At 45.2% G+C, this 23,434-nt stretch overlaps 5 protein-coding genes across 5 annotated transcripts in view; all 5 read right to left on the bottom strand.

The window, feature by feature from the left end:
* Positions 1-1,606, bottom strand: part of prozb (protein Z, vitamin K-dependent plasma glycoprotein b) — a 3,843-nt gene extending 2,237 nt beyond the window's left edge. Inside the window, exons 1-4 of the mRNA XM_070855926.1 lie at positions 1,513-1,606; positions 663-823; positions 546-570; positions 1-94 (exon numbers count right to left, since the gene is read on the bottom strand). The exon at positions 1-94 is cut by the window's left edge and continues 74 nt beyond it. Coding sequence (XP_070712027.1) covers positions 1-94; positions 546-570; positions 663-823; positions 1,513-1,606 — 374 coding nt within the window. The remainder of the gene's footprint in view (positions 95-545; positions 571-662; positions 824-1,512) is intronic.
* Positions 1,607-3,763: 2,157 nt separating this feature from the next.
* On the bottom strand, positions 3,764-7,495 carry f10 (coagulation factor X). The gene is made up of 9 exons (XM_070855925.1): positions 7,432-7,495; positions 6,737-6,897; positions 6,621-6,645; positions 6,291-6,404; positions 6,077-6,208; positions 5,640-5,908; positions 4,927-5,044; positions 4,636-4,823; positions 3,764-4,186 (listed from the first exon to the last, which is right to left on the bottom strand). Exons 1-9 carry the CDS (start codon positions 7,493-7,495, stop codon positions 3,764-3,766), a joined length of 1,494 nt encoding a protein of 497 aa, XP_070712026.1.
* Positions 7,496-8,000: 505 nt separating this feature from the next.
* f7i (coagulation factor VIIi) lies at positions 8,001-12,133 on the bottom strand. The gene is made up of 10 exons (XM_070855924.1): positions 12,073-12,133; positions 11,828-11,991; positions 11,630-11,654; positions 10,951-11,061; positions 10,638-10,775; positions 9,961-10,076; positions 9,689-9,809; positions 8,954-9,573; positions 8,567-8,579; positions 8,001-8,158 (listed from the first exon to the last, which is right to left on the bottom strand). Exons 1-10 carry the CDS (start codon positions 12,131-12,133, stop codon positions 8,001-8,003), a joined length of 1,527 nt encoding a protein of 508 aa, XP_070712025.1.
* A 1,289-nt stretch (positions 12,134-13,422) lies between these two features.
* LOC139223735 (coagulation factor VII-like) lies at positions 13,423-18,884 on the bottom strand. The gene is given in 8 exon segments (XM_070855720.1): positions 13,423-14,012; positions 14,194-14,314; positions 14,739-14,857; positions 15,896-16,042; positions 16,955-17,068; positions 17,714-17,738; positions 17,873-18,036; positions 18,809-18,884. Coding segments are annotated over 8 exon segments (1,356 nt in total).
* Positions 18,885-19,723: 839 nt separating this feature from the next.
* On the bottom strand, positions 19,724-23,049 carry f7l (coagulation factor VII, like). Its single transcript, XM_070855923.1, has 8 exons — positions 22,962-23,049; positions 22,247-22,413; positions 22,142-22,166; positions 21,948-22,061; positions 21,721-21,861; positions 21,351-21,439; positions 20,763-20,883; positions 19,724-20,271 (listed from the first exon to the last, which is right to left on the bottom strand). Exons 1-8 carry the CDS (start codon positions 23,047-23,049, stop codon positions 19,724-19,726), a joined length of 1,293 nt encoding a protein of 430 aa, XP_070712024.1.
* Positions 23,050-23,434: the final 385 nt, after the last annotated feature.

The raw sequence follows: 23,434 nt of genomic DNA, 5'->3' as shown, positions 1-23,434 counted from the left end.
TGGTGTTGGGGGGGGCAGGAGCAGTGGTGCCCCCCCACTCTGTGGATGCAGTTCCCCCCATGGAGGCAGGGGTTCGGCTTGCAGTGGTCCCGATCTGATCGGAATCACAGATCAATCAAACTGACATCAATAAAATACGGAAAAGCAGGAAGTGAAGCGTGGAGAAACTTTTACTTTGTTAGATTTACATTTTAGCTTTGAACTCCACAACTTCTATAAAAACTAAGATTTAGAAAATAAAACAAAACTAAAAAAGTTAATTTGTGTTAAAAAAAGTGACACAAATTATTACTGAAAAGAAAAGAAGGAAAAAATCCTAATAAAATCAGTGTTTGTTGATATTAATGAATATTTTAGCCCATCACAGATAATTAATCTAATAAATCACATTTATTGCATTTTTTTATTGATTAACTTTTTTCCTTAAGTGTGTTTTTAAAAAATAAGAATTAAAATATGATTTTAGTTTATTAATTAATAATAATAAATTGAACCCGCGATTGAACCCGTTTATTGGTTGAAAGTCGGCGTTGAGGACGACTTACTGTGGTAAGTGGACCAGAAGTGGTTCTGTAAAGAACCAAACAGAACCACAAACATCAGATTTCGTCCCTCATGTCTCTTTGATTATTATTGATCATCGTTAATTCTGATCATCTGACCGTCTTGTCGTCGTCCTCGAACACCTCGCGCGCCTCCTCGTGGCTGCACGTCTCCTCGTAACATTCGCGCTCCAGGTGCCCCTGCAGTATCTCCTCCAGCAGGAACTGGTTGGCCCGTCTGGACCGCAGGAACACGTCCTGGACCGGCGGAGGCTGAAACACTGGAACCAAGAACCACATTTAACACGACGACTGTGATTGGTCCATTTCACCGTCTGTTGTTTCTATGAAACAGTTCTGACAGCAGAAGCAAAATAATCATTTTTAAATCAATAGAATGTTTTTAAGGTGGTGTTTTCTGTCAGATTATTGATCCTTCAGGGTGAAGTCGTGTAGTAAATAGTGATTATAGCTAAATTTAACACTGTTTGATATTCTAATATCAAATATTTTAGTTGTCAGCAGTTATAGTTTCACATGTTGATTATTATGAATGATGAGTTTAAATATCAATATAACTCATCATTTGTGTCGTAATTGTTCCCTGTTAAGTCAGAATTATTACACTCTTTGCTGATGATGTTATATTGTTCTTATGTGTAAAAGTATCAATTATGGTAAAGTTAGTCACATTTAAAACTTGCTAAATGATTATTTTGAGTCGGTATCACGGCACTCTGTCATCAGAGCAGAACAGGTGAAAAACATTAAAGTGATTTGTACTTTAGATTTTTGGCACAAATAAACCAACGTACATTGAAAGTGAAATCTGGAACATTTTATCTTTCTGGAGGCTTCAAATATCAGTTTGATTCAACCGTTTCGTGCTCGATCTATAACTTTTGGATCTGTTTAAAGTGAGATAATTCATTAACAGACTGTTAATAATGGGAGAGGTCAGAGGTCTTACCTTCTGCTCGGATGAGGACCTGAAGGAAGCAGGTAAGGAAGCAGAGAGACAGAACGGACGCTCGACAACACGCCGACATGATGCTGACCGCCATGACACTGACTCCACTGCAACCACACACACACAAGCACACACAGACATGTACACACTGGTGAGTCACAACGAGTTCAACAATCAGGAAACATGACGGGACTTTAAATCTTTGTTGCACTAAAATTTAAAATGTCCTTCATCGTTTGAAAGGCTTCAACAAAACTCCCATTGAAATTTAGTCAAATTTAGAAGTGAGATGTCAGGAAGTTTACAGGTTCTTCCTTTCTCTGATTTCACTTATTTGGAAATATTTCATCTCTTCAAACTCGTGTCTTTTCACAGGTGTCAGATTTTCACCTGCACAAGTCTGATGTGTCTCCACAAAGTGTTAAAAGAAAAGGGAAACAGTTCCCGGTAAACAGCCTGTTCCTGCAGTGGACTCTGGCCTGTCCACAGCCCACACTAAACAAGCAGCAGGTCCGACCTCTGACACTCTGACAGTCGGTTGGTTTGTTTATTTCAGGTAAACAAGGGACTCGTGATCTCAAATGATGGCTAGAACATAGAACACAGGAAAATAAAGATGGATGTTGTGCTGGTGTGTTAGTGGATTTAATTATTCTTTATGTGCAACGAGAATTTCGAGGGTTCTAGTTGTCAATGATGACGCTTTACTGGTCATTGAGGATGTTCAAGTTGTCTATGAAGAGGTTCTAGTGATCTTTCTGGATACTCTAGTGGGTGTTAAAGGTTTGTTTGTCTATGAAGCAGCTGAAGGTTGTTTCAGGATGTTCTAGTAGTGTTCATAGAGGTTCAATTGGTCTTTAAGGACATTCAGGTGGTTGTTGAAGATGTTCCAGCTGTTGTTGAGGACTACAAGGACGTTCTGCTTGTGTCTGAGGATATTCTAGTAGTTTTGATTTTGTTCTGCTGGCTGCGGAGGTTCTGTCCGCCTTTGTGAAGGTTCTACTGGTGTTTGAGGGTGTTCTAGCTCTAGTTCTAATCTTTTATGACCTCTTTCAAAACTGTAAAAACTTAAATGAATTTACAGCAATAACCAGAAAAGAAAAGTGTATTTTTTAATTTCTATATTTATTAATAATTAATAAAATGTTTTAAGCCACAACAAAGACATTAAATTTCATTAGTAGTTTTGACAACTGACCTCTGTTGTAGTTTTACTTTATTTGCTTCAAATTAGCTCATTTCTGACAGTGACTGATAAAAAATACACAAAACCAGACATTGTTATGTTTACATAAATTTAAGATGTTTATTTCCAACAACACACATTTTTAATAATAATGAACAGAAAAGCTGCTGTAGATCACAAATGTCAATATTTTTGTACATTTAGTTTTTATGTTCCACAAAAAAATGATTGTTGCAGCAGAAACCGAACAGAAAAAATAAAGGGCTGAGGATAGAACCCTGAGGAACCCCACAAGTAGTTTTAAACCGTGACAATGGGACGGTTCAGCTCCTCTGATGTCGGGGTAGGTAGCTGTTTGCTAACATTTTAGCCGTAACTACTAATGCAGCTGATGACGTGTTCAGCTGGTTCTTCGGCCCCCAAGAGCCTAAAAGATTAATAAATGCAGCTTAAAGAACTTCTGTATCGTCTTTAAAACAGGCATAAATGTTAAACTATCATGTGACTGAGTGGCTGAAATGTTACTGTTATAAAATGTGGAGCATAAAATTGATAATTACGTTCAAGCACAGATTGTATAAAAGAAGTGGACGTAGCCACGGTGACGTCACCCGTTGGTTTGTGGACGCTGTTTTAAAGCCTCCAGTTTGGCTTTACAGGCGTCGCCATCTTGGTTTTTTGGAGCCAGAAGTAAGATTGATTCCACAAAGACCTCCTCTGATTGGTCAGTCAGCAGGTAGCCCCACCCTAAAGCCCCCCCACTTCCTGGTGTATCTTCCTCTAAATGGACCATCACTGACTACATGAACATCCTGCTGTGCTGAAGAAGACAGTAAACTAGAGACTGAGAGCAGAAACTGTTCACTGAGCTGATAAATCAGGAGAGAAGTCGCCTCATTTCCTCATTGACTTCCATCCAATCAGACTTCTGTTTGGAGCCAGTGGAGTCGCCCCCTGCTGGACACTAGAGAGGAAGCAGCTTTAAGGCTCTTCAGCATCGGCTCCACTGAAGCTACGTCCACTTCTTTTATACGGTCTACGCACCGCGGCACAAATGGTGGCTGATTACAGAACCAGCCTCTGGATGGCGCCGTGGTGCCTCTTCTTCCTGCTGCGACTCGCCTCTTTGGGCACCAGCCTGTTGATGCCCTCGTGGATCCAGGGGATGTACTTTGACACCTGGGTGTAGACGCCATATTTGCCTTTGCGTGCGCAGCCTTCACCCCAGCTCACGATGCCGGTGATAAAATAAGTGCTGTAGTAGCGTGTGACGTGCGGCCCGCCGCTATCACCCTGGCAGGAGTCTTTGGCTATTTTGTCGTAGCCGGCGCAGAACATCCGCATAGAAATGCGCAGTTGGGTGGATTCTGTGCAGGTTTGCCGATCCACGTAGGGCACAGTGAGCCGCTGCAAGATGGTGGACGGCTGCCGACCCTCGCCGAGACGGCCAAAACCGCTGACCATGCCGTTCGGCTGCCGCATCAGGACCTGGAAGAGGATCATGTCTGCACTGTAAATACGAGCAGCCGCTTAGCTTAGCTTAGCATAAAGACCGTAAACGGGGAAACGAGCCTGGCTCTGCTCAAAGGTGACAAACTCAACCTTCCAGCTCCTCTGTTGTATCTTGAGACTGATATATAACCAAACTCCTGTGTGAAAACCTCCAGATTACAGAGAGGAATAAAACTACGAAGTTCAGAGAATCAACAGAGACAAACAGAGAAAGTGAAGAAGAATAAACACCATAACAACAATCTTCTGAAGGAGGAAGCAAAACAGCCCAAAATCTCAAAACTGACTGGAAAAGCGATGTTTTAAGTGGTTTAAAGATTAGATAGCTGTCTACGAAGAGGTTCTAGTGGTTATGACGACATTGTAGTTGTTGTCGAGGTCTACAAGGATGTTTTTCTCGTCCATGGGGAGGTTTTAAGATTCACCTTTTCAGCAAAATTCTGCTCTGGTATGCAGGCAGGCAGGATGAACCTGGAGAACTTGATGGGCTTGGTGAGTTTGATGAGTGCGATGTCGTTGTGGTACGTCGTTGGGTTGTATCTGTTGTGGGTGATGATGGTCTCCACTTGGTGGGTAACTTCGTTACCGTGCTCCACCAACACGTCAAACTCACCTGAATGCACAGAAAATATGAGTATTACAGTCGGGCAATGTCTTTAACACCTCTGTGACTCATAACTTGATTCGGCTGATGGGGATTGGTTTGTCAGACCTACCAAGCTTGATGTAGATGTAGCGCGATTGGTTCATGCAGTGGGCGGCAGTCAGGATGATGTATTCGTTGAGGATGGTTCCTCCGCAGAACCCTCGGTGCTCCTCGTTTATGAGGAGAGCCTGCGAGGACAAGACAGGGAAAAAACCTGTTAACCCACTGAAAACGGGTGCCCCGCCCCCCACCACAGGACGTGTTGTTAGTTCCTGTTTAAACTGATCTAAAATAAAAACAGAGGATTCGTTCTTTTTGGTCGTTGGTTGATGACGTCAGCAAGTAATGTTATGAGCATCGCGGCAACGCACAGTGCAGTGCTCGTTGCCCCGAGCTGGTCACCAGGAGGCTAAATAACGCTCCAAAGTCAGGCTAAATTTTGGCATCATTTCTTGGAGGACCTTCTTCTTCTTCATGTCCCTAAAATGTGTCCAACCTCAGCTAGAAGGTTCCAGAAGTCACTAAAGCAGAATGAGTGAGAAAAGACTTCAGACTGGGAGAAACATGGAGAAAATCCAGGAATCAGACATGTTGTTTATCAGAGGAGACTAAAGAAAGACAGAGAACATGTTGATCCAGAACAACAGTGGATCTAAAGAAAGACAGAGAACATGTTGATCCAGAACAACAGTGGATCCAGAACAACAGTGGAGCTAAAGATCTGTGAACCCTCCACAAGCGATTTATTAGTTTTCATGGCTTAAAAACAGGAAACGTCTTTACCTGCCACGGACACTCTCCTGGCGGACAGTTCTCCCCGTTGACGATGCGGGTCATACCTGACCTTTGAGAGATATGCAGTTCCTCTACAAATGTGAGTTTTGGCGTATCCTGGCTGTCACTGCTGTTGTCAGGATGTGGGGAAAGAGGAATGGTGGTGTTCTGCTCGGTGGAATTAGCGCTGGGGTTCGACCCCCCCGTCGTGTTCTCCCGCTCATACTTGAAAACAGTCCGAATCTTTCCGGTGATGAGGGCGCCACATTTGAAGACCTCTGCAAGAGTTAGTGCAAGTTTAGAGATCCAAAAAAACATGGAACCAGAAGTTATGGAGATATCTTGCTCTTGGCTGTGTTAATTGGGTTTGGAACTTTCTTTCTGTTTACAGATCAAAAAACTACGTTTGGCAGCAGAGGAACCAAAGAACAGCTTTGCATACTCACCATTGGATTCGCAGGATCTGTCGTCTGATCCCAGGAAGTACCCATCAGCACAGGAGCACTGTATGTACCCTTGGACCACTTTGCAGAAATGTTCGCAGCCGCCGTTATTGGTGTCGCAGAGCAGAGGAATAGCTGCAACGACACAGGAAACACTGTGAAGAACTGTTCTCTCTCACAACGCCAACACTGAGCCTGACTGTCTCCGGTTCTGTACCGATTTCGCAGTTGATGCCCCGGTACTCGGGCTGGCAGTAGCAGCTGTAGCTACCGATCGTGTCTTTGCAGAATCCCCTGTTAGCGCAGGGTCCAGATTCACAGGCGTCACCATCTGCAGGACAAACAGAGCAGATCAGTCGGTTACGTTCTCCACCCTGAAGAACATGGACAAAGTTTGGAGAAAATCACTTCCGTAAATTTCAGTCTTTTGTTTCGTAAAGGTGATGTTGTTACCGTTCCTGATATCATCCCAAAATACCAACATCTCAGTTGTTCTAAGAGTTCCAGTCCTTTTAGTAATTTTGACAACACAGAACAAATGTCTTACCGAAGTATTTGGCCCAGAATTCATGCTGAAAGGAAAGAAAAACCGAGTTAAGGCGTCAGACGGCGTTACGACTCGTCATGTGTTCACGGCAGAGTATGTTTTCAGGAGGCTCATACAGTTTTTTCTGTGTTCTCGAAGATCTCTCGTGCCTCCTCCCAGTTGCAGATCTCCTCTCTGCACTCCCTCTCCATGTTGCCGGGTTTAATCTCCTCTAAAAAGCTGTTGGCTCGTCTCTGCCGGATCAGCACCTGATTGGCTGCCTCGCCGTCCAAGAAGACTGGTGGAAGAACAGAAATGTGCGATGATGGAAACTCATTACATACGAGGAAAAGTTAGCCACGTTAGCTTCCATCTAGAAACCATAAAAGATCACTAGAACCTCCAAAAGAACCTCCTCAGAGACCACTACAAACTCCTTTTAGACCTTTAGAACCTCTTTTAAGACAACTAGAACATCCTATTAGACAACTAGAACCTTTTTATAGACAACCCGAACATGTTTCTTAGACTATTAAACCCTCCCCTTAGACCACTGGAACCTCCTCTAAGACAATTAGAACCTATTTAGAGAACAAGAACCTCCTCTTAAACAACTGTTGGATGGATCGTGATGCCCTGACTTCTGACCTGACCTGTATTATACACCTATATTATATATACAGAATATATAATGTCATTATGACATCACACTAAATGGGACGGGGTCAAGGGTCAGCTGCTGGTCACCCCCCCCTCCCATGGTGGAACGTTTGCTGTACGTTCCTCCTCTGTTCTTCAGCCCTCAGAGTGAAGGACTCAGGAGTTCACCTACCTTCTTGAGCGGCATCCAGGCGGAGCAGCAGGAGGCCGAGGGTCAGTCGGTGAAAACAGAACATGGCCCCACACGGACGGAGAACTCGGCTGGAGGAACCTCGGTGTGTCTGAGTGGAAGTAATGGAGTCCGACTGTGGAGAGAGAGAGAGAGAGAAGGGGGGAGAGAGAGAGAGAGAGAGAAGGGGGGGGCGAGAGAAAGGGAAAGAGGAGGGGCGAGAGAGAGAGAGAGAGAGAGAGAGGGCATCGACCGGTATGGAGGGGGAGGGGGGGGAAGAGGCTTCACCTCAGACGTTCTGCTTCTGCTCCAACATGCAAATGGTGGAGAGTTAATAAAATCTGACTTCATGTTCTAAAGTAATTTTGTCGAGTCAACTGATAGTGAAAATTATCAATACAATAATAATGAGAGCACTGCAACCAGATTTTGGGCAGTCAGAACCTCCTCCTAAACCACTAGAGCCTCCCTACAGACCACTAGAACCTCTTCTAAGAAAAAAATCTCCTCTCAGGCCTCTAGAATCTCTTTTAAGATATCTAGAACCTCCTCTTAAGCAACCAGAACCTCCTCTAAGAAGATAAAACCTCCTTGTAGACCACTAGGACCTCCTTATAGACCACTAGAACCTCCTTGTAGACCACTAGGACCTCCTTATAGACCACTAGAACCTCCTTGTAGACCACTAGAACCTCCTTATAGACCACTAGAACCTCCTTATAGACACCCGCTGTGGAGGGAAACAGTAGTTGATTCACATTTTCTGAGGAACTTGCTCTAATTTGGCTGTGATCTTGCCTCCAGAGAGGAGGAGCAGAAACAGGATGTTGCAGGAGGAGGAGGAGTTTACAGTAAATGAGGATTTCCAAACGCTGAGTCACCGCTGAGGTTGACGGGGTCGGTGATGTCACTTCCTGCTCTGCAGCCAATCAGCTCAGGGGGCCGAGCGGCAGATCAATATTTACTCTGCTGATCAGCTGCTCGACCTCAAGTCTCAGCAGTGTTTTAATATTCTGCTGCTTATAAACACTTCTTTCATGTGTGATCCAGTGGATCAGAAACACTCAGATGTGAGTAAATGATCACTAACGATCCACTGATTTCCAAACAGTCACATTTATTCAACATGTTGACAAACTGAACGTCACAATCTGGAGAAACATGAATGATCAGTTGTTTCCTGTCACTAAGATTTCCACTGTGTTCATCAGTCTGAAGTTCACCTGCTCACCTGTTCACCTGTTCACCTGCTCACCGGCTCACCTGTTCACCTGTTCACCTGCTCACCGGCTCACCTGTTCACCTGTTCACCGGCTCACCTGTTCACCTGCTCACCGGCTCACCTGTTCACCTGTTCACCTGCTCACCGGCTCACCTGGATGAACCTCATCACAGAATAACATTCATTCCCATTTTCTTTTGCCAGTTTTCTCATTTGGTTTAAAATTGAAACACATCTGAAGAGACTCTGGTTCCTAAAAAGGATCTTTTATTAAACTAGTTTCTGTTCTAACAAAACCGTCACGTCAGCTTTCTGCGCCGGCTTGTCATTGGCTGTCGGCGCGGTGGGCGTGTCTTTCACAGCGCCCTCCACCCAGTCCACGAAGTTGGCCATGTTGACGTACACCCCGTAATACCCCGGCTGCGAACAGCCCCGCCCCCAGCCCACCACGCCCGTCAGGAAGTGGGTGGAGCCGTAGAGCGTGACCAGCGGGCTCCCGTCGTCTCCGCGGCAACTCTCCCGGTGACCCCCCAGGTACCCGGCACACAGCATGTTGTTGGTGAAGTTGAACTGGGCTCTCTGGGAGCACTGGGAGTTCTGGAGGATGGGTACGGACATTGTGCGGAGGAAGGGGGACACCGGGGCGCCGGTTGGGGTGCCGGGGCTCTCGGCGTTGCCCCCGGAGGTCCTCTTGCCCCAGCCGGACACAGTGTGGTAGCGGACTGGCAGCAGCTCCCGCTCGGCCAGGTCTTTAGTTGGCAGGCAGACGGGGACGACGTCGCGGTTCAGGCTGACGGGTCGACTCAGCCGCAGCAGAGCGACGTCGCTGTCGCCCGTCGCCGGGACGTAGCCTTCGTGAGCGATCGCCATAGCAACAGGTATCCTCTGTTCGGTGCCGTCGTCCACGTCCAGGTTGTGTTCCCCTGGAAACAGGAAGGAAACCACCAGAAGGCTTTAGAGCCACGTTGGCGCCATTTAAATAAAGATTGATTGATAAAAATTAGTAGCTTCACTGATTAGAAAGCATTGATTAGTCACCTGCCACCACGGCGAGGGTTTGAACGGTGTTGCCATGGATACAGTGAGCGGCGGTGACGACCCAGTCCGGATCGATCAGAACACCTCCACAGTGACTGTTTCCGTTTAACTGAACCAGAACCTGATCAACAGATCAATCGATAGGCGACACGACATTAAATGTAAGAACGACTGATCTTGTAGCAGAGGATGTACCTCAGGGCGTTTGGTGACCTCTTGACCTTTCCAACTAAGTCTATGACAGGTTTCCTCTACACCACCTCAGTGTTTACCTGCCAGGGACACGCCCCCTTGGGGCAGTGGTTCGATCCCACCAGCCTGGTCAGACCCACGACGCTCTGGTTCACACCTGTTTCCTGTGGAGGCAGCCGACCACATGGGTACTCCACTGAAACACAGAAACACCAGTCAGACCTGGCTGCTACTCTGAGTGTGTGACAGCATCATGGAAAGGATCCCTACAGAGAGAGACCTGGAAGATCCTTTTGGTTTAACCACAAACAGCACACACACCAGACTACATTCACTAAAACAGGGATTTTAGAGAACAGGACACAGGAGCTGCTGCTCAGCTGCTGCCTCCATCAGTCAGTGTGTTTGTGTTATTGTGAGACGTTGGTGATTTAAAAGTTTAGTTTGGATCCAACACAATATTTGTGCAACATTCAAAAACACAGACACACTAACAGATGGAGGCAGCAGCAGACCAGCAGCTCCTGAGTACTGTAAAGTAAAATCACTGTTTTTGTGAATGTAGTCTGGTTTAACACAATTTACCGAAATTTAATGAATAATAATTGTTGGACTAATCTAACATGAAAAGTTTCAGGATTATTTTGAGGGAAAAGCATCAACAAGACTTTCCTCTAGTTTTAGTTTTGATCTGCTGCCCCCTGCTGGTCAGGAGGAGTCCAACCATATGGATGAGTAGTTGGGGGGGTGTTCGTACCCTGAGCGATGCACCGTCGTCCATCAGGTCCCAGTTTGTATCCGTCAGCGCAGAAACATCGAGTAGTTTCTCCCGATCCGTCGCAGAAATGCTCACAGAGTCCGTTCTGGTAGAGACACTTCAACAAGTCCTCGACCGCTGACGAGTCAGGAAGCATGTTATTAACACACAAGCACAAGAAGAAGAAATACTTGATCCTACTGAAGTAAAAGTATGAGTTTAATCAGGAAGTGATAACACCTCATCGTTTCTAATAATAACAGAAGATATATGTGACTGTGAACATCACAGTGTGATCGACTGTTTGACTCACCTGTCTCACAGTACCGTCCTCCAAACCCTTCAGCGCAGTAACACCGGTGGGTCGAACCCGTGACCACACACGTGCCGTTGTTACACGGGTTGATCAGGCAGGGGTCGCCGTCTGATACACGATCAAACTCACTGTTATCAATCACATCAGCTGATGTGGGATGTTTCAGCGATTAAGACGTAGAAACGCCGTCAGAGAGAAGAAGCTGATTTTGGTGTTTGTGGTGCAAACAGCAGGAGAATGAGGATCAATAAGAGCTGATCAGAGGACACGAGCCGATCAATACACCAATAACACTCATCACTAGACTCATTATTATAATAACTGAATAACAAACTGAACACAAGAGTAGCACCAATCAAACAATCTGATTGGTTGACAGCTGTGATGTAATAATCTCTCCACGTGTCATCACTCTGCTCATGTTAGCCGCTAACGTTAGCATGCACGGCGTTCTTTAGTGGAACCGCTTTGTTCTTTATTCACGTTTGTTCTCTTAAGACGGCAAATTAACGGAAACATTTGGACAGTTTGTCGGTTCAGCCGCACGTTAGCGCCGTACGTGTTAGCATCCTTAGCTCGCCACTCACGAGTGTGAACACACATCAAAGGGAGTCACGCTGACAAACGACCGGCGGTGAAAAATAATAAAAAGCAATAAATGAAAGTTGTTACTTACGTTTATACGTTTGCCAGAATCTCCTCTGCAGAGAAACAAAGAAAAACAAAATAATTATTTCATCGTATTTAAAAAGTTTTTACTTCCACCAAACTGTTTTAATCACTTTGTAACTAATTAACATAAAGTTTATTATAATTTATAATTTAAAGGGACAGTCCGCAGTTTAAAGGGCCACCGGCCGACTGACTGACGGACCGTCGTGTCGGTGTCTTCGAAGACCTCCCGCGCCTCCTCGTAGTTGCAGATCTCCTCGATGCACTCCCTCTCCAGGTTCCCCTGCTGCATCTCCTCCAGGAAGCCGCTGTTGGCTCGCCGCCGCCTCTGCAGCACGCCGCTCGCCTCGGGCTTCTCCACAAACACTGAAAACACAAACTCTTGTCACGGTTGTTTCCGGAGCGTTTGAATCTTCCCGCCGTGTTTCATTCTCAGGACGAACTGACCTGCGGCGGCGGCGCCGGCCGACAGCAGGATCCAGACGGTGCAGCAGCTCCTCGGCAGCATGGCGGCTTCATCCAGCACAAAGTCCTCCGGTACGCTTTAAAGAGCAACTCAGGCCACGCCCACCGAGGCCCCAGAGTCCCACTCTAACCAGGTCAGTAAACACACCACTCTGTGCTTCTATTGATTCAGAGATTTATCAATTATCTGATCATCAGTCAGGCGGAAGGAAAGCTGACTGTGTGGAACTACTCAGAGGTAAAAGTACACACATACTGTCTGCTTCATAGTCTGAGTATCAGTAGTAAAAGTACACAAGTAGTCTGAGTATCAGCAGTAAAAGTACACAAGTAGTCTGAGTATCAGCGGTAAAAGTACACAAGTAGTCTGAGTATCAGCGGTAAAAGTACACAAGTAGTCTGAGTATCAGCGGTAAAAGTACACAAGTAGTCTGAGTATCAGCGGTAAAAGTACACAAGTACTCAGGAAAGACGAGAACATGTGTACATGAGTGATGAAATCCTGAATTTACGCGATTGTGAAATTCTCAAATGATCTCTAATCTGTACGAACTGGCAGTGAACTCGTCACGCTGAGGTGTGAACGTTTGTGAAAACAGTTTGGTTGATAAACTGCAGGAAAGAAAGTGGGAAAAGAACATCATGTGCTTTTATCTTCTCTTCTCTCTTCTCTATTGATTATCCAAATAATAAATGATCAGACACTCTCAGGTGTTTTATTTCAAAAAGATTAATATAATTCAACATTTGAATTCTACGTTATATTTTCATGAGACGACAGCTTCAAATCTAAACTTTATTTCAACACTAACTCATTTAGAGTTTTATAGTCGCTGCCTTTAACTACAGGTAGTTAGCTCGCACATTACTGCTTATTTAAGTTTCACTAAAGGTTGAAGGTTTAAGAAGCTTTCAGTTCAGAATCAAGAAAACTTTCAGAACAGAAATGTTAATGAGACTGTAAAGAAGCAATCTGGACAAATTCAGTTTTGTTCTCTTTGGCGCCTCCGGTGGCGACGCCAGCTGTCAGCTGGCTTTATGAGCGCCGCCATCTTGTCCACAAGAACAGCTCCTGTGATACCGACCAATCAGAGGACGCTTCTTTACAGACTGATACCGTTGGTGACTTTTACTCAAACTGAGACATTTATTTCACTGAAAATCTTCCAGTTCGCCTCCTGAAGTTATTACAGACATTTATTTTCCCACATTGAACCATTTGCACATGAATGATTTCACAGTTTTCTATCATAGGAGCACAAAATGGCCACCGTTTGCATCCAGTCAAGCTTGAGACTCTGTTGCCGTGTGAGGATTCAGTCCTGTAAGCTCTCAGGTCAGGTTGTGTAACAAAGCCTCTGTGATGTTCGTCGGCGGACTCTGCGTCGCCGTGTGGTTGTGGATCCACTCCAGGTAGTTGGACACTCGGGTGTAGATGCCGTAGTTCCCTGGTCGGGCGCAGCCCTTCCCCCAGCTGACGATCCCCAGCAGGAACACCGTCTTCTTGTACTCCGTCACCAGCGGGCCACCGCTGTCGCCTTTACACGAGTCCTTCCGGCCTTCGATGTATCCCGCGCAGAACATGTTGTCGGTGAGCGACACGCCGCTCTCCTCCACGCACTGCTGGGTCCGGATTCGCGGGACCTTCAGCCGTCGCAGCAGGTGCGAGGTGGGTCCGTTCTCGCCTCTCCTCCCCCAGCCGCTCACCGTGTGCATGCTGATGGACCAGAGCTCGTGTTCGGCCAGCGAGCGCGTCGGCAGGCAGACCGGGACGGCGTACGTGGTGTAAACGATGGGCTCTACCAGGCGGAGAAGGCCGATGTCATTGTCGGCGGTGGAGGTCACGTAGTCCTTGTGCATGATGACCTCGGCGACCTGGATGAACTGCTCGGTGCCTTCGTTCACCTCCGTGTTGTGTTCGCCTGTCCGACGAAGAGCAGGGTCAACTTCACCCCCAGTGACCGAAACTTTGCCACTGACCTACGTTCAGACTTAAAACTCGTCTGTTCAAGTGGAGTATTTAAGTATTTATTCACTAATTATATTTACTTATCCATTCACTGTTGTTATTGATGAGTTCTCTGTAAACGGAGGGATTCGTACCTGCGACCACCTTCAGGAACTGAGCTTCCATGTTCTCCAGGCAGTGAGACGCTGTGAGGATCCACGTGGGTTTATAGATCACTCCTCCACAGAAACCTTTGCCTTTATCAAGCAGCAAAACCTTAAAAAACACCAAATGTTTTTATTTCAAGTTTCACTTCTGGAGGAAACAATAAAAAAGTTCTATTTTGTATTATTCTTCTCTATATGGACAGAATGACTTCACTTCATTACAGATAAAACTATTTAATAAATCCTGTCCTGGCTCAGCCGGTAAGTTAATTCTTAGTTCCTGGAACTTACTTTGACCTTTGTCATTTGTTAAATTTCCCTCAAAGCCTTCATCAGAACTAAGCACTTGACATATTTGTCGTCTTTGGAAACTTTGGGATTTCCAGAATCTCAGAAGTTCAAGTCCAGTGAAGTAATTTAGACTAGACCAGTAAGACTCTCCTCTCTGTTGTGAAAACCCCACGGGGGCTAAGAATTAGCCAATGCTAAGCTGCACAGTAAATGGATGAATTGTCCCTTTAGCTTTAGCGTACCTGCCAGGGGCATTCACCTTTGGGACACTCTGTTCCCCCGACGATTCGAGCCCGGGAGTCAAGCTGCCCGGCCTTGTTTTCCCCCTGGAGAACCGGGACCATGCCGCACGCTATCGACTCTGAAACCACGAGATAACATTCATGTTTTTTAACGTTGGTTTTCAAATGAACAAGCAGAATATAAAGCAGATTTATTAACGTTGACAGAACAAAACATGTTTTATATCGTATTAAAACACTGTTTCCTCCTATTCTGAAGACACAATTGGCGTCCCACAGGGATCAATACTGGGGCCACTTTTAATCTGCTGGTCACAGCTTCAAGTGAACACCGACTTATAGTCTTTTTTGGACAAACTATTCACAAAGTTCATTAGTGGGGCCACTGTGAGGGGAGTTTGGTTTATCTACTGTAAAACAGGGTTAGGGTTAGGTCAGTGTAGCAGCGAGTCCAAAGGTTATTGGGGGCTCCTGTAGAGGAGAGAGTTTTCCTGTAAAGGCATCGATTAATTCTGACAAAAGAGATATAAAATCAAATGTCTGTGTTAAAATGAAGCTTTTATATGTTCAAATTAAGCACATTTTGCTTTAAATATACAATGTTTGAGGCTCAAAAACATGTGTTGACTGACCTGAAAACCATTTAAACCAGGTAAAGAAAAAACTGGGTTTAAAGTTAATGAATGACTAAACAAAATCCTTGTAAGTCTAAATTAACAGATGAGTGAAAGTTTTGACATTTTTACAGTCAAATGTATGAGACACCAAATCAAGCGTGTGAAGTATCAAGTCAAAAAAAATAACCATATACATTTTTTTAAAATACACGTTGAGTGAAAATGTAGAGATGTTAAGTCAAAGATTTATGTTACAAACACATTTAGTAACTAAGATATGACAATATTTGGAAGAATTATGCAATACTGTGTCAAAACATTTAAGTTATAAATCAGGAATTAGACTCATTTAGACTAAGTTTGTCAAAAGTCATAATTCTGACGTATCTAACTTTGACTCATCATGAGTACAGTGAGTAAAAGCTGAATTTCTAATGAATTGTAATTAATGAAGTCGTTTTTATTTCGTACTTTCTTACTTAGTTCATAAAAGAAATTGCAAATAATTTTCAAAGGATAAAATACGAAACAACCTCTCACCGTTTGCCACGCAGCTCCGTCCATCAGCGTCCAGGAAGTAGCCTTCTGCACACGAGCAGTTTAGCCTTCGTCCTCCCTCAGCTTCCTCACAGAAATGATCGCAGCCTCCGTTCTCCAGCAGGCAGGTGTCTGAGACGGTCAGGTGCTCTAAAAACAACGTGTTCATTCACAACATCGATGAATTATTGTTGGATTTCATTCCTGTCTCTCTCTCCTGTTTCCTGTTTGGCTCCACTGTCACGATCCAATAAAGTAATACTGAACAAATAGATTCATAGTTTATGTCATCAGGAAACAAATAGGAAAGTTCATGAGAGTTGAATGTTTGGTCGTTCATGGGTTAATTTTTGGTACCAACGCACATTTTAACCGTTTAAAAAAGATGAACCTAACATGCCAGACTACTCAAAGCACCCGTGTTAAATATGGAACTTTACCTGAATAGAATAAAGTCCCCGAGTGCAGATCGCTAAGTAAGTAAAGATAAATTTATATGACTCACTGCAGAGTTTCTGAGCGCTCAGGGCTCATAACAAGAACCCCGTTTTTCTTGTCATTTAACAGTAAATTGAGGAGGTTAGTTTTCTGAGATAAACAGCTGTGTGTCGTCTGCATAGAAGTGAAAACGTATATTTAAACCATGATTTAAAGGAGCAGCAGTAGCATATAAATAAATAAAAAATGACTCGTTAAATAGAGCCTTGGGGCACTTCGTAGTTTGAATCAGCAGCATCAAAGTTTTTAATGCAGGGATTTTGCTTCTTTACTGATTTTACTGTAGTATTCCTACTTTTACTTGAGTAAGCACCAGAGTACTTCTTCCATCACTGTTTTGGGACAATCCAGACAGTCCTTTAGATCAGTTAGTTTGCCGAGATATAAAGCTGTGTATCGTCTGCATAGAAGTGAAAACGTATATTTAAACCTGAATTGAAAGGAGCAAAAGCTCTATCAAAAGTGAGAACATACGTCACCTCAGCTGTCCTACAAGACTTGTGTTGCAGGGTTTCTGCCTCCTAAGCAGCTGAGAGTTACTATAGATTTGAGTGATTTGCTCACCAAGCTCACAGTTTAGTCCGCTGAACTCCGGCCGGCAGAAGCAGGCGTAGGATGAACCCTGGGTGGAGCAGCTGCCGCCGTTCAGGCAGGGACTTGACAGACAGCTGTCCGGGACTACGGGACGACAAAACAGAGATTCATTCGTGGTTCGGCACAAGAGCTCACGCAAGGTTCCCGTGGTAGTTTAAAAACTTCAAACCACTGATCACGATCTCCAGTAACCAGGACATTTAAGTCACCACGCAGCTCATTACATTTCTTATTGTTGTCGCAATGAAGCCACAAAACAATATTATTTCACCGTTACCTGATTAAAAACCTCATTAGAACTGTGTGCTCCAGATCATATTATAAAAATCAGATTAAGATTAATTTGTTAATTCCACTTTTATTTGCACCAGGTGTTCCAGTAAAAGCAAAGACAAAAATCCAATATTTAGACAAACATTATGCAAATAAAGGGTACAATAATCCCACCTGGGTACCACCTGCCTCAAGTCATTTATTTACACCTTTAGAACGTTTCTAAGAATATGAGGCTTAATTTTCCATATTTTTATGGATGTTTTGAGCTGCTGAGAACTCAAAAGTGGTTTCTGACACAGTATCCTGGATTGGTTAGCAGCTAGCAGCTAGCAGCTAGCATAGCCATCGGTTACACCGTGAAATTTTATATTCTGCTATCAGAATCAGAATCAGAATTACTTTATTTTCTATGAGGTTGAAACAACAGTTGGAAGAAATTGTGTGGTTGCTTACGGTTGTATGTTTTCCAGAATTCGTCCTGAGGAAAGAGAAATGTCAGATTATATTAGTTATTCCCAGCATGAAAGAAACTTTATTTGGTTTTCCAAAGATCAGATGGGCAGGACAGGACACTGAAGCTCTGAAAACCTGATGTATGAACAGAAAACTGACTGTGGTCTCGGTGTGTTCGAACACCTCCCGGGCCTCCTCGTAGGAGCACTTCTCCTCCAGACACTCCCTCTTCAGATCTCCCATCTGTAGCTCCTCGAAGAAGCCCGAGTTGTACCTCCGAGTCCGAACCAGGACGCCGTGAGCTCGATCATGATCCAGAAAGACTGTTGACCAGAGAAGGAGGGAAGAGTTCAGATTTCAGAGTTTGATCTGGACTGAAGAACCTCGACAAACGTTCACCATCAGTTTTTTAGTTTTGTAGGAAATGTCTCAACAGCTATCTGATGGATTAGCATTGTTAATGCTAGCATGCGAACAAGCTAAACTAAATGGCGAACGTCGACATGTTGAACCTCAGAGCTGCTGGGACGGCTGAAGACAATCTGCTTTTCATTGTAATTCTTGTGTCTTCAAGCAAAGTGAGACATCAGCTGTCGGTTCCACGCTAGTTTCTGTGTTCGCATCTCAAATGGTGTTTCAGAACTCAGCTCAAAATACTACATTACCCATGAGCCCCGGCTGCTTCCTTTGTTACAGTTGAGAACAAAACATGGTTATGGATACCAAATTCATCCAAAAATCTAATCTTTATCTTTCTCATGGCGCCTGGAGCAGCTCGCCACACTCCTCTATGCTGACGACTCTGTCGTGTTTCTAATATTAAGTCTTTAATAGAATTGGTTGAACCGTTAAACCTTTAATTAGTCCAATTTAATTCTTTAGTTCCTGAAGTAATGACATTCCCATCAGTCTGAGCTGTACTTTGTGTTCAGAGCTAATAATCAATGCTAGCATGCTAACGAGCGAAACTACATCAACATATTGATGAGCATGGCTGCAGACCACAGTTAATTTTCATGTCTTGTGTCTTAAAGCAACGTAAAGACACAGTTTTACTTCACTTGTACTGCATTCGGACATTTTGACTTTCCTCACCTGACGCCGCCAGGCAGCCGGAGAAGCTGACGAAGACGAAGGTGAAGAAGACTCTCAGCCACATGGTTTATTTCATCAGAGAGTTGCAGCTGTGCTGCTTCTTTGTCGACCCAAAGGTGCAAAGTCTGTCGACCCCCCCCCCCCCCCCCCCGCCACCACTGATCACATGCTCCAAATGGAAATACCCCGACTGACAAAATGTGACCTGTACAAGTTGGTTTGTGGTTTCTGCCTCAAAGTATCCAACTTACAAATAGTGTTGACATAAATATTCACTGTAATTAAGAGGAAACACGTTTTCAGCCACTGAAGGGAGTTAATCTAATGGATGTTTTCATTTATTGCCAACACATTAAAATAACACTGTTCAGAAATAAAAACTCTTAAAATTGATGCATTTCTTTGTTAAACGTTAAGCTGACTTCCCAAATTTTGCGTCAAATGGAAATGACATTGAAATGATGGATAGAAAAACAAACATGAAGACGTTATCTCCTCTTTTTTAACTCTTTATTTGTGTTACAAGCACGAAGCATCTGACAGGATTAAATCGTCCCTTTACGTAAGTCCCCTGCGTTAACGTGTAACATGTTTTGTTGGTGTTCGTAAAAGCTCTCTGATTGGATGCTTCTTGCCCAGTTGCACCCTGGGAGTCGTAGTTAATGTCTACCTCAAAGCTTAAGAACCAGATACTTTCTGAGGCTGTTGTTGATCTTTTTAGCTCTGATATCATCTTTAGGAAAATAGAAATGCAGCTTTTATTTTGGGAACCAGCTGTGGCAGGAAGAGCTTGCCACACTTCACAACTCTATGCAGACGACTCTGTTATGTTTCTAATATCTACGCTATATTCTACTCTAACGTTGTAGCTTCATCTTTAATAAGATCGGTTGACAGCATTGATCTGAGCTGGTTTCAGCGGGTGGACATGATGTTCTCGATCCAGTCCAGGAAGTTGGTGACTTTGGTGTAGACGCCGTACAGGTTTTCGTTGGCGCAGCCCTTCCCCCAGCTCACCACGCCGATCAGGAACCAGGTTTTCTTGTAGCGCGTCACCAGCGGGCCGCCGCTGTCCCCCTCGCAGGCGTCCTTGCCGCCGGTCTGCAGCCCGGCGCAGAGCATGTTCCTGGTGATGTTGAGGTTGGTGTGGAGGCGGCACTCCTGCAGGGGGACCCTCGGCAGCACCAGCCGCTGGAGCAACGTGGCGGGGACGCCGAACTGCGACAGGCGGCCCCAGCCGGACACGGTGGACTCCCGGATGGTCGCCAGCGTCCGGGTGAAGGTGCTGTTCTGGGCGGGGAGGCAGATGGGAACGACGTGGAGTCCCAGCTTGACGGGGCGCTGCAGCATCAGCAGTGCCAGGTCACCGTCGGAGCTGGACTTGTTGTAGCTGGGGTGGACCACCACTTTGATCACCGGGCGCTCCTGCTCGGTTTTCTCATCCCGATCCCGATCATGTTCACCTTTAAAGAGACAGCACTCATATATTTTACATTTCATAACACTAATTGCAGACTAAGTTTTGCATCATGTCGCTTCCACCAAACATGAAGCAAATATTCGGCTTGTGTTACTCAGTCGAGGATCATTTTCCTTCCTGCTAAGGAGAGTCGGGGCTAAAGTTGTCAGGAAGTTGGGAGAGCCGATCAGAGCTGAGATACGTTCACTAACGTCATCTCTGTGGGACAACAGAGCTCTCTGACAGTCGAATTTTTCACTGAAGTTGAATATTTTTAACTTGCATGAATTCACCTGATTCTCTTCATTTGAGTCGCCGGCCATGAATTTGTGTCTTTGTGTTGACTTTATATTTAATTCACCCACAAGAGCGTTTGGCAGAAACACCTGAATGTCCTCCAGGATCTTTTGTTTCCTCACTTTGGGGGAAATGGACCTTCACATTGAGCTAAATAGAGAAAGGCATCGCGGTGAGAGGGTTGCGGTGTTTCCTTACCGACAGTCACGTGGAGGATGGCGGCAGATTTTCCCCAAACGCAGTGTGCTGCCGTTAAAACCCACTGATTCGACAGGACGATGGCCCCGCAGATATATTCACGATTTTCAGTCAGCAGAGCCTGAGGGAGAAAGATCAGGTGTTCATGATCTCGACTGAAAGATCAGATTCATCAGGAGAGGATTAACGTCTGTCTGGAGACAGAGGAGACTTTGGTACTAAAGGGTTCCTTCACCCAAAATAACAAACAGTTAAACCTCCTCATGTCCATCGCTGCCGATGGTCTCGGCTTCAGTTCCCGAGGTTTTGAGAAATCTGGATGAAGGGAATGACACCGCTGCGACTACTTTTACTGAAGAAGTCGCCGGTTTGGAGGCGTTTTCATGTTTCTTGCCCAGTTGCACCCTGGGAGTTGTGGTTAATGTCTATTAACAGGTTTTCATGTTTGCAAGCTTTTTATCGAAGAGCCGGATACATCCTGGGGCCGCTGTCAATCTGTGAGTGGGTGTAGTGACACTAAGCTCCATCAGGACGTGGAGTTAGTTTGGGTTTTTATGTGAAGTTTAGTGGAGATGAAGAAGATCTTACCTGCCATGGACACTGTCCTTTGGGGCAGATCTTCCCGTTAATAACCCTCGGGCTGAAGTGCATCACAGGTCTTCCACAGACGAAGTTCTCTGGACCAAAGACACATGAAAACCCACATGGACGGCAGTTAGCTTGGTGCTAGTCCTGTTGCAGAGGGTTGGCTCATCCCTGGCTGCTGCTAAGGTGCTAAAGGTGTTAGTGTGGTAAACAGTGTTGTTGGTGTCTGATGGTGCTTCGGTGTGGATGTTGTCTATCGCACCATTAGCTGGTTGCTAAGTCGTCGCTAAGGTATAAGGTGGTTGCTATGGTGAATTTACAGGTGGTTGCTACGTATATTGTGGATCACTAACTAGGCTACACGCCCTCTGACCTTGCGGCAGGCAGGTGCTGTTGTCCCGATCCAGCCCGTAGCCTCGGGCGCAGAAGCAGACGTGAGGACGATCCGGTAAGTCTCTGCAGAAATGTTCACATCCTCCGTTTCTGTAGCGACAGCCTTTGGACGGCGACCGCACTGCGAGGAGTCAACAAAGAGAAACGCTCTCAATCACCACTTCTTTAACCAAACGTTCGTGCAAATGCGTCCCGACCGTGACCGACTTTTGTCGCAGTTGCGTCCGTGGAAACGAGGCGGACATTTGCAGATGTAGGTGTCGACCTGGCGAGTGCACGTGGCGCCGTTCTTACACGGAAACGACAGGCAGGGATTCACCGCTGCAAACAGGAAGTAGAACAACTCAGTGTAAAGATAATCTTTGTGGATGAGCGTCAGAAGCCCTGAAGGTCGTCGGTACCTGTGTACGTCCTCCAGAAGTTCTCCTGCGGAGACAAACACGACACGGGTTCATTAACGGAAGCTTTGAGCGTGTCACCGTAACGTGGCGGCGGCCCGGACTGACCAGCTGTTGCGGCAGGGCAAAGATCTCCTTGGCCTCCTCGTACGAACATTTCTCCTCCCGACACTCGCGCTCCAGGTCGCCTCGCTTCAGCTCCTCGAACAGGAAGTTGGCCCGACGACTGCGGCGCAGGAAGACGCTGGCCTCGGGTCCGCTCACGAAAACACCGCCTTTACATGAAAACACACGGCGATGATACATAAGTGTAAATATAACCTCATCAGGTGTGTCACCTCGTGTGGCCACTAGAGGGACAAAGGTAACGTGATCTATTGATAGTAATCGATCAATAATCTGTCAACAGAAGATTAATTGGCAATTATTCAGATATTCGTTAAGTCATTTTTAAGGGAACATTTGATGCCTCCAGGTTCTCAAACATGAACATTTTCTACTTTTCTAGTTTAGTAAATGATATTTTGGTGTTTTCGCTCGTATGTTTATGTTTCACAGAGAAGATGATTCATCAGGAAATGAATGAACCTGTAATAAAGAACTGTAGATGATAACATGACGTCAGAAAAAGTGCTCGTTGATATTAAACCTCATCATTTCTGAAAGCTAACATGCTAACGTAGCTCTAGCATGCTAACCCACAGGCTGCCCAGAGCAGACAACGACCGGACGTCCAGTTTTCCAAGATGGACGATAACAGAGGAAGGAAGAGGAAGAGGAAGATGAAGGAGAGGATTAGAAGGAGGCGAGACAGACGACTGACCTCCGGGAAACCCAGTGCATGCTGGGATAGAGGCGATGAGGAGTCGAAGGAGGAAGAGTCGCCTCGTTTCTCTGCTGCTGGACGCCATGTTTGTTCTGAAGTGATCGAAGGTCAGAAACACACACAGACCCCCCCCCCCCCCCCCCCACACACACACACACACACACACATACATGAACACACACACACATGAAAAAACACACACATGAACAAACACACACATGAACAAACACACACACACACACACACTCACACACACACATACATGAACACACACACACACTGTTTCAGTCACTGTTGAACATAAAACAGGTTCTAACCCTTTTCTAAGATTCAAGCTGCGAATTTATGGGAAAAAACTTGAATAGTTACTGAGATTGACGTCGTTAATATTCTCTGATATAATAGAGAATCTGAGATCTTCTCTGATTGGCTGCAACATTTTGGGAAAGAAACCTTGAATATTCTGAGAT

Source organism: Pempheris klunzingeri, chromosome 24 (genome assembly GCF_042242105.1).
Source record: "Pempheris klunzingeri isolate RE-2024b chromosome 24, fPemKlu1.hap1, whole genome shotgun sequence".
Taxonomy (NCBI): Eukaryota; Metazoa; Chordata; class Actinopteri; order Acropomatiformes; family Pempheridae; genus Pempheris; species Pempheris klunzingeri.
The sequence above is the reverse complement of the archived record's forward strand: the minus strand, read 5'-3'. Positions and strand labels throughout refer to the sequence as shown.

Bases quoted from the DNA above. Each gene is read 5' to 3' on its own strand.
- f7i (XM_070855924.1), bottom strand. From the start codon at position 12,133: ATGCTGCCGAGGAGCTGCTGCACCGTCTGGATCCTGCTGTCGGCCGGC. The intron at 10,776-10,950 runs GTGAGTCAAACA...CTGACTCGTCAG, and splicing joins AGGACGGTACTGTGAGACAG to CGGTCGAGGACTTGTTGAAG. The intron at 10,077-10,637 runs GTACGAACACCC...TCTGTGTTTCAG, and splicing joins ACGACGGTGCATCGCTCAGG to TGGAGTACCCATGTGGTCGG.
- f7l (XM_070855923.1), bottom strand. From the start codon at position 23,049: ATGGCGTCCAGCAGCAGAGAAACGAGGCGACTCTTCCTCCTTCGACTC. The intron at 21,862-21,947 runs GTCGGTCACGGT...GACTCCTCGCAG, and splicing joins CGGACGCAACTGCGACAAAA to TGCGGTCGCCGTCCAAAGGC. The intron at 20,884-21,350 runs GTAAGATCTTCT...TTTCTCCCTCAG, and splicing joins AAGGACAGTGTCCATGGCAG to GCTCTGCTGACTGAAAATCG.
- f10 (XM_070855925.1), bottom strand. From the start codon at position 7,495: ATGTTCTGTTTTCACCGACTGACCCTCGGCCTCCTGCTGCTCCGCCTG. The intron at 6,209-6,290 runs GTACAGAACCGG...GTGTCGTTGCAG, and splicing joins GGGCATCAACTGCGAAATCG to CTATTCCTCTGCTCTGCGAC. The intron at 5,045-5,639 runs GTAAAGACGTTT...TTGTCCTCGCAG, and splicing joins CAGGAGAGTGTCCGTGGCAG to GCTCTCCTCATAAACGAGGA.